The following is a 14,534-nucleotide window of genomic DNA, read 5'->3' as shown; positions in this document are numbered from 1 at the left end:
TAAAAGTGACAAAATTGTGTTATTTCAACTTTCTGATGTTAAAAATTTGGTAGGAGGGAGGTTTAAAAAATTGTTTCTGAGATGATATGTTTTTCAATTCAATCTAAAAACTTTTGCTTTATTCCAGGTTAGGTACAGTAATTTTTACAATTAATTATTTTATAGCGATTTTAGTTTGTCATGGATAATTTAGGCTTCCAAAAGTACAGTAGTTACCAATGTTACACCACTGACTTTATCTTTGCGTCTATGGCCAGCTTTAGTTTCTTTTGTAAAGTATGTTTTTGCATATGTAACATGTTTGCATAGGTTTTGTAAATTGCATAAGTCTATGGGGGCCCAAAGATCTTGCTGTGGGGCCAAATAACTAGTCCTTCTATTTCTGAAAAAATAATTCAGTAAATAGATCCCAATGAAACAGCTGCTACTCTATAATAAGCAGCTCATATAATCAGTTAATGAAAGAATTAATATGCTAAGTCAGTCAGGTATTGGTGTCAGTGAGTTTTTCAATTTATTGGTGGTCAACGAGTTTGCCCATGCTGCTCCCGTTAAGCTTCTCTGCACTGCCAATGTTTGATACGTAACTTATGCAAGTTTCTATGTAAGATACATTAAAGGGCATGTATTGGAAAAATATATTATCTCCAACCAAAGGTGAGGGCTTAATGAGCCCGTACTCCGGATGGGGCTAACAGTAGTTTCTTTTTAAATGCCCCCGCCAGCGCTAGGCCACCCGCACCGGGAGGGAGTTCTCAGTTCAAGCTGCCATGTTGGGGCACACTCATGCGCATAATTAATGAATGCAACAATGATGCAACACATGATGTCAGAGGTACATTATGCACATGCACTCTGACTGACATGGCTGCTTGCACCCAAAGTTCCCTCCTGGTGTGAGTGTCCTTGTGCTGGTTGGGGGGCAATTTTAAAAAGAAAAAAGAAAACCCCCCCCCCCCCAACTGGGGTGCAGGCTCTATTAGCCCTCACCTTTGGTTGGGGATCATATATATTTGCCAACAGGTGCCTTTTAAATTCCTAGGCAAGTTAGGGCAGTTTTGTGGAAGTTATGTAAATTGCATAAGTAACTATACATAACTTATGCAACTTATACTGTAACTTTTGCTGCATGCTTGGACCCTTCTTCAGATGCCAATTTCACTGGACCCCGAACAAGAGAACCCCCTTCTTTTACCCCCTGATAGCGGCTCTGCATGTGGGTAAAATAATTTGATATTGTTTATTTGATATAAGAACCAAGTATGCTTTATTATTTTGAATACTGTGTTAAAAATTACAGTGCAGCGCCCTCTGACCCCTTCCTCCACCTTCCAAGGGCTCGTCTGTGAGAGATGGTGAAATATGTAAGGGTGTTCTGCCTGAGACCACTCAAATACAGCATATCTCAGTGACTTGTCTTGGGCGCAGTTACAAACCAGTATTTATCTCTGTATGACTGCTACATTCAAAATAAATTTAAAAAATTCTCTTTTCAGGCCCCATCGTATTTGGCCCACAGCTGCTTGTCTCTACAGTTCCATAACTATTCAGTGCCACAAATCATTAGGTCAGCCCCACTATAATGCATAAGTAATAACTACATTTGTTCAGCTAATTGTGTTTTTACTACGCACACAAAGTAGCACCAATATGTGAGCTTTATTTAGCTTTTTATTTATATTGCTTCCTTGCTTCCTGTAACACACAGTACTGAAATTGTCACTTTACAGAGTCTGGCGCGGAAACACCCCCTCGAACAAAGCTCATACAGATACAAAGCAGGCCGTATACAGCTGCCATATACAATAGATCGCCGCTCATTGGCTTGTGTATGATTGACGTCAGAGGGAGCAGCGGCGGCCGTGTTTCTAATTGGTTCTGCTTCTGAGGAAAATAATCGCTTATGGGACGTGACCAAGTTCCATTCGGGTAGGGGTGCATTTAGCGCCAAAACTCAAACTTGTAATTAAGCGGGAGATACCCTGGTGTAGAACATTTCAGTCCTGGTCTGTAGCACTACTGAGGGTGACATGGCCACTCCACCGAAGCGGATTTGCATCGAATTGCCGCCATCCCCCTCAGGCAAGAAGCGCAAGGTCAAGAGGATCTCCATAGAGGGAAACATTGGTAAGCGTCTGCTGCAGTGGCGTGTGTGCGAATGTAGCGGACTGATTGGCATGACGGGCCAGTCCATCTTTGTCTTAGCAGCGGGTGTGCACTGAATAGTGGCAAATAATTCTTGAGTAACTGGGCGAGGGAAGTGATAGCGGAACGCTAGAGCATGACAATTCAGCCGCATAACTTGCAATATATAAATGTTTCACTACATTTCCCAGTCTCTTTATCTCCCGCCGGGTGCTTGCAGGTTTAGTCTAATGACAGGTGTCAGGATGTGGCGCTGGGAATGGCTTGGTATGTTCCCGCCCGCTGCTCTGACTCATTGCCGCGCTTCCACTGAGCTACAGACGAGTTACTTGTCAGCGGATTGGGGAGACCCATTCATGGGTTTGTGACCCTACAGGCTACAAGTTCCCGTTATAGTTGCGAGTTGGATACTGAGAGAGGCCTGGTTTCCCCAGCACTGGAGCCACTGCCCTGACAGGAATAATGAGAGTGGGATGATGTTGTCGTTCTATGGCTATTGTCCATAATATTGTGTGTCCTGGGGTGCTTCATAGGGATAGATAGGGGTTAATGTCTCACATACTGAACACTGGCACTCACACCCTGTTTGTTAGACTTGTATAGGGTGACCATACATGGCACGATTTGCTCTGGCAGCTTTGTGAATTTAGAAATATTGATCAATGGAGGACACTCTAATGTACCAATAGTATCAAAATATACTTTAGTTAATTCCAGGTGCAGTAGGCCCGAATAAATGCCCCTGTACAAGGCAAAACAATAGACTAAATCTTATACAAAGGGCTTGCACACCGAAGAAACAGACAGGGTGGTATTGCAAAAGATATACATTTACAAAATCATAAGAAGTAACAGAAAAAGGTCAGTTTGGTCACACATATATATAAATATATATATATATATTATGACAAAACTGTCCGCAAGATGCACAACTACCACTCAAGTTTAGTCACAAAAAGATAATCCGAAAAAGAAAGCGGATACCTTTGCCACCGAATGAGAATTACCCCGACACCTTTCTCAAGAGTAATTCTGACCTTTGTGCTGCTGCAACCGCCATAAATACCCTGGTTGATTGTGTCAACATACTCTCCGTTTTGTATACGATTGTGAATTTCAGCATTACTAGCTAAGCATTTGGGCATCAGCCATTCAGATTGATGATCCTGGTGGGTTGAGTGAGGGTTCTGATCTGTTGGTCAGCTGAAAGGAAGAAAAGCGAGCCACAATTTGCCAAAAATAGTGGGAAAAAAACCTGCCCACTTGGAAGACAAATCTTTTTGTTTGTTTCCTTGATTCCCATTGGTCTTCCTTCACACACTTTCTGAACGCTGCTGCATGTAACATGTATCAAAAGGGTCTGTTAATTAGATGTAAATATAAGAGAACCTAGCCCAGTGATTCTTAAACTATAGGTTGGGCCCTAAATGGGTTGGGTCGTTATGATCCCCCAAAATGATGTGACTTTCTAGCCTTGTGATTAATTGAGTATGTAGTTCAAAACCATTTACAGTGGTGAAGCTGATTTTGCAACATAGTTGGCTTCCTCTGGGGGACAAATTACTTGGCCTAAAGGATTTTTGTAATGTTTTACAAATACAACCCCCCACTGCACTTCCTGTGGTGCAATTAGAAATGAATGGACCCATTAAAAAGGATTTTAATCGCCCACTAATGATAGGAAATGTGCATTATTCATAACCAGTGAATCAAATTCCTCACTAAATGCCAAGCCTAAATATCAGTACAAGCCCCCCCCAATATGTGATAAGTATTACATTGAGACAGTATTCTATGCAATTTTAGTTTTCCCTTTCAACACAATTGAGCTATAGAGGGTAGTTGTAGTTCTGCTGCGGGTAGAATTAGTGTTTAAATTCTATTACCACCAAGGACTATCCAGCATTTGTCATACGCTGATTGTTTCATTGGCTTATGTTGCCAACTGTTCCATGTCATTAACAGATGTAATCCATTTACAATGAAGCAACAGGGGGCTCTGCAGCACTCATAGCATTTTATATGGTAGGGGACCTTAAGTCTGTCTTCTAATGCTAATCAACTAATACAAAAGATTTCTTTTTACAACTTTGAAAATTAAGTGCTTCCTCATCTTGTCAGTTATATCAAAATACTTACCATTGTTTCCACACAGCTACAGGGAAATCTACCTTTGTCAATATTCTCACAAAGGCCAGTGAAGACTGGGAGGTTGTTCCTGAGCCCATAGCAAGATGGTGCAATATTCAGAGCTGCAAAGATGAATTTGAGGTATTTTTGCTTTGTGATTAACTCATTCATTCGATTGAAACGAGGTGCATCTATAATTCAGAACACAGGCAGGCTAAACAGCCACTTAGTATTTTCTACATAACTAGGTGAATGGTTAAATGGATCAGACTTAAGTTACATTAACAGCTACCTGTAGTTACATTTTCTTGTAGAACGTTTATAGATAACAAAAAAGGGTTAATGCTAGAAAGAAGGTACAAGGTATTCAACGCTCTACCCTTGTGTAGTGCATTTTTTTAACTAAGAAAAACATCTGTAATGTGTTTGTCCTTGGTTTATATTTTTCATTTTTGCGTTACATTTTTTTTCATTCTGTTTTTGCGCAGGAGCTAACTAACTCTCAGAAAAGTGGAGGTAATCTACTCCAGATGATGTATGAAAAGCCAGAGCGCTGGTCTTTCACTTTCCAGTCCTATGCTTGTCTGAGCCGCATCAGGGCCCAGCTGAAGGCTCTGGGAGGGAAACTGAAAGAATCAGAAAATCCAGTGCTCTTTTTTGAACGTTCAGTCTATAGTGACAGGTAAAGTAAAAACTAAATAATCTTGCTCCTCAACATAAGTGCAATAATATGAAGTAGGTGAATTTACCAAGCAATATGGCAAAGACAAATTAATGTTAAGTAGAAGTTCGGAAGCCTTTCCTTGTCCTCCATCAGAGGAGGCATCATCTGGAAAACTGTTGTTGCTCATGGACTTGCATGTGGTTATTGCTGGCCAGAGACAAGTGCTAGGCACCAGTCATTTAATAAATAGCATTGTAGTCCATAATATCTCTGAACCCTCCCAATGTTTGTAGTGATGTCATGAGCACACCTACTGCCATGGCCAGCAGTCATATACTGTACTAGCTAGTCCAACAGTAGATATTGCTACAATGTCGCTAGCTAGCTCAGATAGGACCATGCCAGGTAACTTAGTCGTTCAAACATGTTGCACCTTAAAGTATATAGGTATGGCATACGTTATCCAGAAACCCATTATCCAGAAAGCTCTGAATTACGGAAAGGCCCTCTCCCGTAGACTTTTATTCAAATAATCCAAATTTCTAAAAAGGATTTCCTTTTTCTCTGTAATAATAAACAGTAGCTTGTACTTGATCAAAACTAAGATACAATTAATCCTTTTCGGAAAAAGAACCAGCCTATTGGTCTTCGTTATTTATTTATTTTTTATAGTTTTTGAATTATTTGCCTTCTTCTTTTGACTCTTTCCAGCTTTCAAATGGGAGTCACTGACCTCATCTAAAAAATAAATGCTCTGTAAGGCTATACCTTTATTGTTATTGCTACTTTTTGTTACTTGTCTTTCTATTCGGGTCCTCTCCTATTCATATTTCAGTCTCTTATTCAAATTTGTGCATGGTTGCTAAGGCCATTTGGAACCTAGCAACCAGACAGTTGAAATGGCAAACTGGAGAGCTGCTGAATAAAAAGCTAAATAACTCAAAAACCCCAACTACTAAAAAATGAAAACCAATTGCAAAGTGTCTCAGAATATCATTCTCTACATCATACTAAAAGTTAGCTCAAAGGTGAACAACGCCTTTTTGGGATTAAGATCCAAATTACGGAAACATCAGTTATCCAGAAAGCCCTAGTTCCCATGCATTCTGGATAACAGGTCCCATACAGTACCTGTATTTCTAGGCTAACTGATATTGCAATGAATCCTGTGCTGTTAGCTTAGATTTATATCTAGAATCCTTGTTATAAAATGTGACAGGTGAGCTACAGGGGTACAATGAATTCTTTAGTTGAGCACAAAAAAGTGACTGATTTTAGAACTATACTGTATTACCATTACACTGATAAAATACAGCTTCAAGTAAAATAACATTTCAGTAACACTGACATACTTTATTTTTGCTAGGTATATCTTTGCATCCAATTTATATGAGACAGAGTGCATGAATGAGACTGAATGGACTGTTTACCAGGATTGGCATGACTGGATGAATTCTCAGTTCGGTGCAGATCTTGAACTAGATGGAATTATTTATCTCCGCGCCATCCCTGAGGTAATTAAATTTGACTGTTTACCTTTTAATTTGTTTATATATCAATTTTGTATATTGTTTAGCAAGTTCTGTTTGTTTTTTAATTTTGTAAGTTTTTGAGTTTTTCCTTCAAATTTTTCCTTGTTCCACTCTCCATTGCTTTATTTCTCTTTCAGAAATGTTTAAACAGGATTCATTGTCGTGGGCGGGATGAAGAGCAGGGAATCCCCATGGAGTATTTGGAAAAACTTCATTACAAGCATGAGAGCTGGCTTCATCACAGAACTATGAGGTCAGTTCTAATTATTTGCTGTGGGTTTAACATCCTGTGTTTTTTAAAATGTGGATGTATGTGTAAACCTGTCCTGGCTTAGGGAGGAACTAAACGGACTACTTTGTCGCGATCCGACATGCTGCGCAAAAACTTGGGCATACCTTATTTCTGTTGCATCCAATGTGACGCCTGCGTTTTTGCGCGTCGGATCGCACCAAAATCGTCTGTGTAGTTCCTTCCTTAGATTCAGGTATATATTCAGAATACACAGGCTCATTCCTTGACAAGACTTTCCGACTCCTACATCAGCTGCAAAAGATGTATTTAATCAAGTGGACTTTTTAGTTTCGGCTAGAAAAACTTTAATAAACAATTTAAAGCAGACCAGTTTTTTTTTTTTTTTCTTTCAAAACACATCAGTTAATAGTATTGCTCCTGCAGAATTCTGCACTGAAATCTGTTTGTCAAAAGAGGAAACAGATTTTTTTTATATTTAATTTTGAAATCTGACATGGGGTTAGACATATTGTCAGTTTCCCAGCCCCCGGTCTTGTGACATGTGCTATGAAAAACTTCAGTTACTCTTTACTGCTGTACTGCAAGTTGGAGTGATATCACTTCCACCCCTAGCAGCCTAACCACAGAACAATTGGAAGGTAACCAGATAGCAGCTCCCTAACACAAGATGCCTAGTAGATCAAAAACAGCACTCAATAGTAAAAAGCCAAGTCCCACTGAGACACATAAGTTAATTTGAGTTGGAGAAACAGCCTGCCAGAAAGCAGTTCCATTCTAATGTGCTGGCTCTTTATGAAAGCACATGACCAGGCAAAATTACCTGAGATGGCTGCCTGCACAAATATTATGAATTTTAAAAAAAAATACACATGCTGGTTCAGGAATTACATTTTATATGGTAGAGTGAATTATGTGCAGTGTAAACAGTGTAATATAGAAATAAAAACTACACCAAAAAAATCCTGACAGAATCCCTTAATTATGGTTTGTTCGTGATGATCAATTTCGACGCAGTCTTTTCTGGCTGCTGACACCTTGTTTGTTTTATTTTGAACATTTATTAGAACGGATTTTGCGTACCTGCAGGAAATCCCCATCCTGACTTTAGATGTAAATGAAGATTTCAAAGATAATAAACCAAAGCAAGAGAGCCTAATTGAAAAGGTATATTTAGTGTTTTATTCATTTGTATGCTGTTACATTTACACATCTACTGTTACATGTACTGCAACTGTATAATACTGTGCTGCTAAACGTGATCCCTTGAAATCGAAACACATAAAATGTATTCATATTGCATTCTAGGGAAGATTACATCCTTATTTGTTACAGCAAACTTGCATGATTACTCTCTTTAGGCTAATATTGTTCCTGTTTTCCATGGAAATTGCTTGAGGGATGTTTGCCAAGATATATGTATTGGTGCATGCAAGGACCAGAGACACATGATGTTGAATTCAATTGACTGAATGCGTGTAGTGTTATTGGTCACCTGTAATGTGATAAAGTACAGCTATGAGACTGGTTATACAGAATGTTCAGGACCTGGGGTTTTCCAAATAACTGATCTTTCCATAATTTGGATCTTCATATCTCGAGTCTATTAGAAAATCATGTCGACATTAGATAACCCAATAGGCTGGCTTTGTTTCCAATAAGGATTAATTGTATCTTTGTTTGGATCAAGTACATGGTACTGTTTTACAGAGAGCAGAAATAATTTTTAAAAATCTGGATTATTTTGATAAAATTGAGTCTGTAGCTTTCTGGATCCCATACCTGTACTCTGTCCACTAAGTGAGCATATGGGCTGATAAGTTACATAATTGCTTCAGTGAGCAGTGAATGACAGTATGTCTGGGATCTGTCTGAAGCTGTGTTCTATGACTCCTGAGCAACATGTTAAACACAAGTCTTTAAAGGAATTGTTCATTCAGTGTAAAAATAAAAACTGGGTAAATAGATAGGCTGTGCAAAATAAAACATGTTTCTAATATAGTTAGTTAGCCAAAAATGTAATGTATAAAGGCTGGAGTGATTTGATGTATAACATGTCAGTCAGATCACTACTTCCTGCTTTTCAGCTCTCTTGGTTTACACTGACTGGTTACCCTAGTTACCAGGCAGTAACCAATCAGAGACTTGAGGGGGAGGGCACATGGGTCATATCTGTTGCTTTTGTATTTGTAGAAATAATAATAATAAATAGTATAGCTGAGTACAAACAGCCTTTTTTTTTGTCACAAAACAAGGAAATAAAAAAGTTTTCCCCTTCCCACCCCTAATTTGCATATGTAGATTCAGTTTGGTATAGGGCCGAATCTTTCACGAAGGATTCGGGGGTTCAGCCGAATCCAAAATAGTGGATTCGGTGCATCCCTATTTATAATACTCCAAATGTATTTGCGTAAAAACCTCAGGAATGGGATGTTTTATCTGGAAACCAGAATACGGCACTATAGCAGAAGGGAACATTCTGGTATGTATAGATCTATTTTAAATTAAGCAATCTGTTGAAATTTTTTTTTTTTCTTTTCCTTTCCAGGTTAAAGAATTTTTGAGCACTTTATAGCAACCTGACATTTTCCTTCTTCTGTGAAATAGTTCTTCAATTTACTATCGGATTTACGACTTTGTTAATGGAATGGACGTGCCTCCGTGTTTTTATGCATTTTTATAAAGGTGTTCTAGTTTCTTTGTTAATGCAGTGCTTCTGCCCTGGTGTTTGGCTTCTTGCATAATCCAACGTTACCAGGGAGAAGACTCCATGCTTTTTTCACAGACCCCATTTTATGGCTTCCAGAACTGAAGACAACTTGCAGAGGGTTAAACGTTTTATTAACTGACTTTGTACAGATCTATCCATCCTCCACTTCTGGTGCATCACTTGAAGTAGGTCACCAAGTCATTGTACAGTGCAAAAATCCCCTTTATATCCTTTGCGTCAAGTCTCCTTGTCTGGCATCAGCCATATTACTTGCTAAAAACTGTGTAAATGTATATATATTGATGACCAAATAACAGTGTCGACATTGACAATTTTAGCTGTTGAAACCACTTCTAGCATTATAAAATGGTAATATCCAAAGGCGCAAATCCCGCCAAAAGGGTAATGTGCTAGATTGATTAATGTAGGAACAATGCATCCTATAATTATTTTGTGTAACATTTATAAATGTCATTATTTTAAATACATTATTGAGATTCTCTGATGGTGCTACAACTTTCACTATCCTACTTTTATGCACCAGTGTGCATACCTTCTAGAAGGCTCCCCGGATATTTCTTCCATCCATAGAGTATGTGTTTTCTATAAAACTATGCAAATATGAGATTCTTTCATTTTCATACATCTAGATGTATTATTTTATCTAACCAGACTGAATTTTAACTGAATGTCCCTTCCCCCCTTCCCATACACATACCATAGTTTGTGGAAGAAACACCTAGCCATACATAATGTAATTATTTTAATAATATTAGCAGACGCTCTTAAAGGAGAAGGAAAGGCAAAATTACAAAACTATCCCATAATGTTGGCAATTACTCCCTATCCTGAAACGCTGGGTTATGTTTTCTCTCTGTGCCTTTTAAAAGCTCTGCTCACGTTCCAAACTTATCTATAGTTCAATAACTTAGTGGGCACCATGTTCTTAAGTCTATACGTCACTTCCCCATTAGACTTAGATCCCCACTGACTTCCCTGTGCTTGAAAAGTCATTGGTTAATCACATGAATAAATGCAATACTGATTACAGACCTCAGTCAGACAAAACACGCAGCCTTTCCTCCCCTGTTCAAAACACTATCTTGTAAGCGGAGCGGGAGTTTAGAACAGCATTGCGTCCCTATGGTAACAGAAGCTCTCACTCTACACTTACAAGATAGTGTTGCGAACAGGGGAGGAAAGGCTGCGTGTTTTGTCTGACTGAGGTCTGTAATCAGTATTGCATTTATTCATGTGATTAACCAACAATTGTTCAAGCACAAAGTTTAAATAGAACGGAGTAAGCATTGATAGTGATGATGTTTGGGTGTCATGTGACCCTGCATAGGGAAAGCATTCAATTTAAAGGAACAGTAACATCAATTTTTTTTTTTTTTAATTCTTTAGTATAGAACGAAATAAAAACACCAAGACAAATTAAACTTTAAAATAGCAAAGCCTTTATTAAGAAATAAATAACAGAAACTCCACTTCCTGTCCTCTACAGAAAAGGTGACAGGTCGACGACAATCCATTGTGCGGCGCTCGATTTCTTCTCCCATCTTCTACTGGCAGGTGATAGAAGCCAAACTTGTTCATGAGTGCCTCGCAGCCCTGTATGGCTCTCTCGCACAGCAACCGGCACGGGGGATGGCCTGTTCCAACACAGTGCACACCGGCACTTACAGGAGCACAGGAAGAAGCACAGCTCCGGGGAACACTGCACCTTCACCAGCGGGTAGAACTGATGCACCTCCAGCCCCACGTCCTCCTGGTTGGTGTGTCCGAATGAGAGTTACTGTGGAATAAGATGCCATGTAAGAAAAGTATAACAGGGCATCTGGCCCACCCCTTACCTGCCAGACAGTATCACCTTCCAGCCGCTTCCCAACCGGTGCTATGGGTATATTGGATTAAAACTCAGAGCAGTGACTTCTTTTCCCCTCACATGTTCCAACACGGTGCACACCGGCGTACTGCGGGCTTCCTGCTGGAGGAGCAGGCGGTGTGTGTGCCTTGTAAGAAAAGTATGCACATATATGGAACAGTCCATCCCCAGTGCCGGTCACTGTGTGAGAAAGCCAGGCAGGGCTGCAAAGCGCCCAAGTTTGGCTTCCAGTGGCCGGAGCGGCAGCGCTGTGAGAATTTCGGAATGGGGGAGATCTGTGTGGGACAGAACACTTAGGATAACAGCGCGTCCGGCGGTGTGTGTGCAGCACTTCTCGGAGGACAGTTACCGGACAGTGGCACAGGGCACCAAGAAGGAGGGCTGTTGTATCCGAGCACTTGTTACTCCAGCAGTACCAACATTGCCTTCCACACATTGCCAGTAGAAGATGGGAGAAGAAATTGAGCGCCGCACAATTGATTATTGTCGCCTTTTCTGTAGAGGACAGGAAGTGGAGTTTCTGTAAGTTATTTCTTAATAAAGGCTTTGCTATTTTAAAGTTTAATTTGTCTTGGTGTTTTTATTTCGTTCTATACTAATGAATTTTTTTTTTTTAAAAAAAATTGATGTTACTGTTCCTTTAATTGCGCATGCCCAGGGCACAGGGGAATGGTTGTGCGCATGTGCACACCCTGAGATGGGAATTTTTGTTAATAGTTGGAATGTGATATACTTTCAATCTACTTGGCAATAATTTGGAATTTAATTTCAGAATAAAGGAAACTCAGATGTAGAAAAGCTTCTGGTAAGCAGATCTTAACATACTGGCCAATACTTTGAGCTGTATTTGTAATTTAACTTTAGTTCTCCTTTAAAATAACTTTGTTCTCCATCCATAATAAAGGCAGTGCACCTCTATAATTGCTTTGCCCAGCCCATGACAATTTATATTGTGACTGAGAAAACTGCCATCTTAATATTTGCCGAGCTCTAAATGCTTTGACGGCTCTGGCATGTTGCTATATTGTATCTGTAAGCCCCACAAGGAGCTGAATGAGTCAGTTTATTCCTCTCTGTATAGGAATAACCTGCCCATAATGATGATCATAACTGTTACATTTCTTGGACTTGGTTAATACAGGATTTGCTGTGTTTTAATTTATTAAATCAGATGTTGGTGCTATTTAATGTATGTTTCTAAAGGAATAATGTAATCTACCAGTTCTTATCCTGTGCCAAACAAGTCATTAGTCAACTTACACTGGCTCCAGCACTCCATATGGGTAGATTGAACAACATACATTCATCAAGCCCCCCCCCCCCCTAAGATTTATGCCTGCATGCACATTATAAATGTTATATATTTCTTGGAACGGGATGGTAAGTGTAACCTGATATTGCAGAAGACCTGACTAATAATATCCAGCCGGCCAGTTAAGACTTAGAACAAAATTATGGTATTTCCTTTAACAGTGACTGTCTTTGTACAGTGTAGAATATTAAAGAGGACCTGTCACCTATATGTATAGGTAAAATAAGTAGGGATGCACCGAATTCAAGATTTAGTCCGGAATTCTACTTTTTTTTTCAGCAGGATTTGGCCAAATCCTTCTGCCCAGCCAAACTGAATCCTAATTTGCATATGCAAATTAGGGGTGGGAAGGGGGAAACATTTTTTACTTCCTTGTTTTGTGACACAAAGTCACACAATTTTCCTTCCCGTCCCTAATTTGCATATGCATATGGATTTGGACGAAAATTTGGACTTGGAGAAAAAGGCAAATTTGGTTCGGTATTCGGTGGAATCTTATATGAAGGATTCGGAGGTTCGGCTGAATCCAAAATAGTGGCTTCGGTGCATCTCTAAAAATAAGTAATTTTCAAATTAAACCCAAATTTTTTTTTTCTTTTTATTAAAACATCCCTACCTGTTATAAAAATGATAGATTTCACTGCACTCCTCATGTTCCTCCTCTTTCCTAACCATTTAATTGTGTAGCCAGTACATTGGCGAGAGTATCAGGTCCCTCATTCTGGTACATAAAACAAGATTCTGTCATGATGCAAAGCTTGCCTTAATAACAGTGACTACAAAATGACGCCTGCTTGCCGTGATTATGAATTCCAAGACTAAAAAAAAATATTTTAATAATTTTTTAGTGTAAGCTAAGTTTATTTTACTCGACTAACATCATAAAATAGGATTTGGAATTTTTTTTTTTTAAGGCGACGGGTCCTCTTTAACTGTCTAAACCAAACCTTGAATAGAAAAATGGAATAATTGGGATTAATGTATAGTATGTAAATGACTTTTCTGCAAGGATTGTATTAACCTTCCAATATATACTGTAGCTCTTTACCATTGTTTGCTTCTTTAATATAATATTCTTCTAATTTTCTGGTAATTGTTGTTTTCATGTAAACCTATGGGCAGGGGATATGAAGCGGTGCTGCTTAATTGCCGTGGGGGATCATGTCCTTCCCGGTGATAGATTTCAAGCAGTATATGTGAAAATGTTTGTTTACATTTTATTGTTCATGAACTTTGTTTCAAACAAATCTCTTAATTCATGTACAGTCTGTTTAGTTTCCTTTGCATTTTATTATAAATTTGCGTAAAACTGCATCTCTCCGGATCCATCATCCTTGTTCTGTTTTTTACTTACCAGCTTAGTTTTCAGTGGTACATAAGGACATATCTGTAATATTTCATATAAATATTAACTTTCAATGGAATACCCATTATGAATAATTTCTTAGTTTTCCTCAGCGGTCTTGTTTATAATGCACTGATCTGTAATGTGTTTTTCTCCACAGTTGCAGGTATAGGAATCCTTTTTGTGTATTCTTGAAGATCTTTGAACTTGACAATTGCCTCTCTCTTTGCATCTGTAATTGCTAGAGGCTGTGACTGTGGGATAGCAGGTATAGTAGGGAGAGATGGTACCTATAGTAGCAGTGGAATAATAGTCTCTGGGAATGGACTATGGCTGTGGGATAGCAGGTATAAGATATTTACATTTCTACAGGTGACCAGTAAATGCTTCCTATTGATTCGTTTTCATGGGTTATTGCTCTGTTTATCTCTCGAATCAAGACCCTCTATCCTGACATGATATATTTCAGTTCTAGGTCCCTCTGGCATGAAACGAATGTCAGGATAGAAAAGTCTAGAACAGAAAGATAACACCCCAAAAGAGACATGCCTAATACAA

General features: G+C 39.0%; 1 protein-coding gene across 3 annotated transcripts; it reads left to right on the top strand.

Annotated features, from left to right (window-relative positions):
• Positions 1–1,875: 1,875 nt before the first annotated feature.
• Positions 1,876–13,945, top strand: dck.1.S (deoxycytidine kinase, gene 1 S homeolog). 3 transcript variants are annotated; one of them, XR_005964067.1, is made up of 8 exons: positions 1,881–2,127; positions 4,301–4,416; positions 4,764–4,957; positions 6,306–6,453; positions 6,609–6,724; positions 7,789–7,888; positions 9,270–9,616; positions 10,939–13,945. XR_005964067.1 is itself a non-coding variant. In NM_001095538.1 (7 exon segments), coding segments are annotated over 7 exon segments (798 nt in total). In that variant the 5' UTR covers positions 2,011–2,030; the 3' UTR covers positions 9,297–9,930.
• The last annotated feature ends 589 nt before the right edge of the window (positions 13,946–14,534 follow it).

The sequence above is a fragment of the Xenopus laevis genome, chromosome 1S (genome assembly GCF_017654675.1).
Source record: "Xenopus laevis strain J_2021 chromosome 1S, Xenopus_laevis_v10.1, whole genome shotgun sequence".
NCBI classification, from domain to species: Eukaryota; Metazoa; Chordata; class Amphibia; order Anura; family Pipidae; genus Xenopus; species Xenopus laevis.
The sequence above is the reverse complement of the archived record's forward strand: the minus strand, read 5'-3'. Positions and strand labels throughout refer to the sequence as shown.

Excerpts from the sequence above, each read along its gene's own strand:
- dck.1.S (XM_041576339.1), top strand. The coding sequence starts at position 2,031 with ATGGCCACTCCACCGAAGCGGATTTGCATCGAATTGCCGCCATCCCCC. Across the intron at positions 2,128-4,300 it reads CTCCATAGAGGGAAACATTG|CTACAGGGAAATCTACCTTT; the intron begins GTAAGCGTCTGC and ends GTTTCCACACAG. Across the intron at positions 4,958-6,305 it reads CGTTCAGTCTATAGTGACAG|GTATATCTTTGCATCCAATT; the intron begins GTAAAGTAAAAA and ends TATTTTTGCTAG.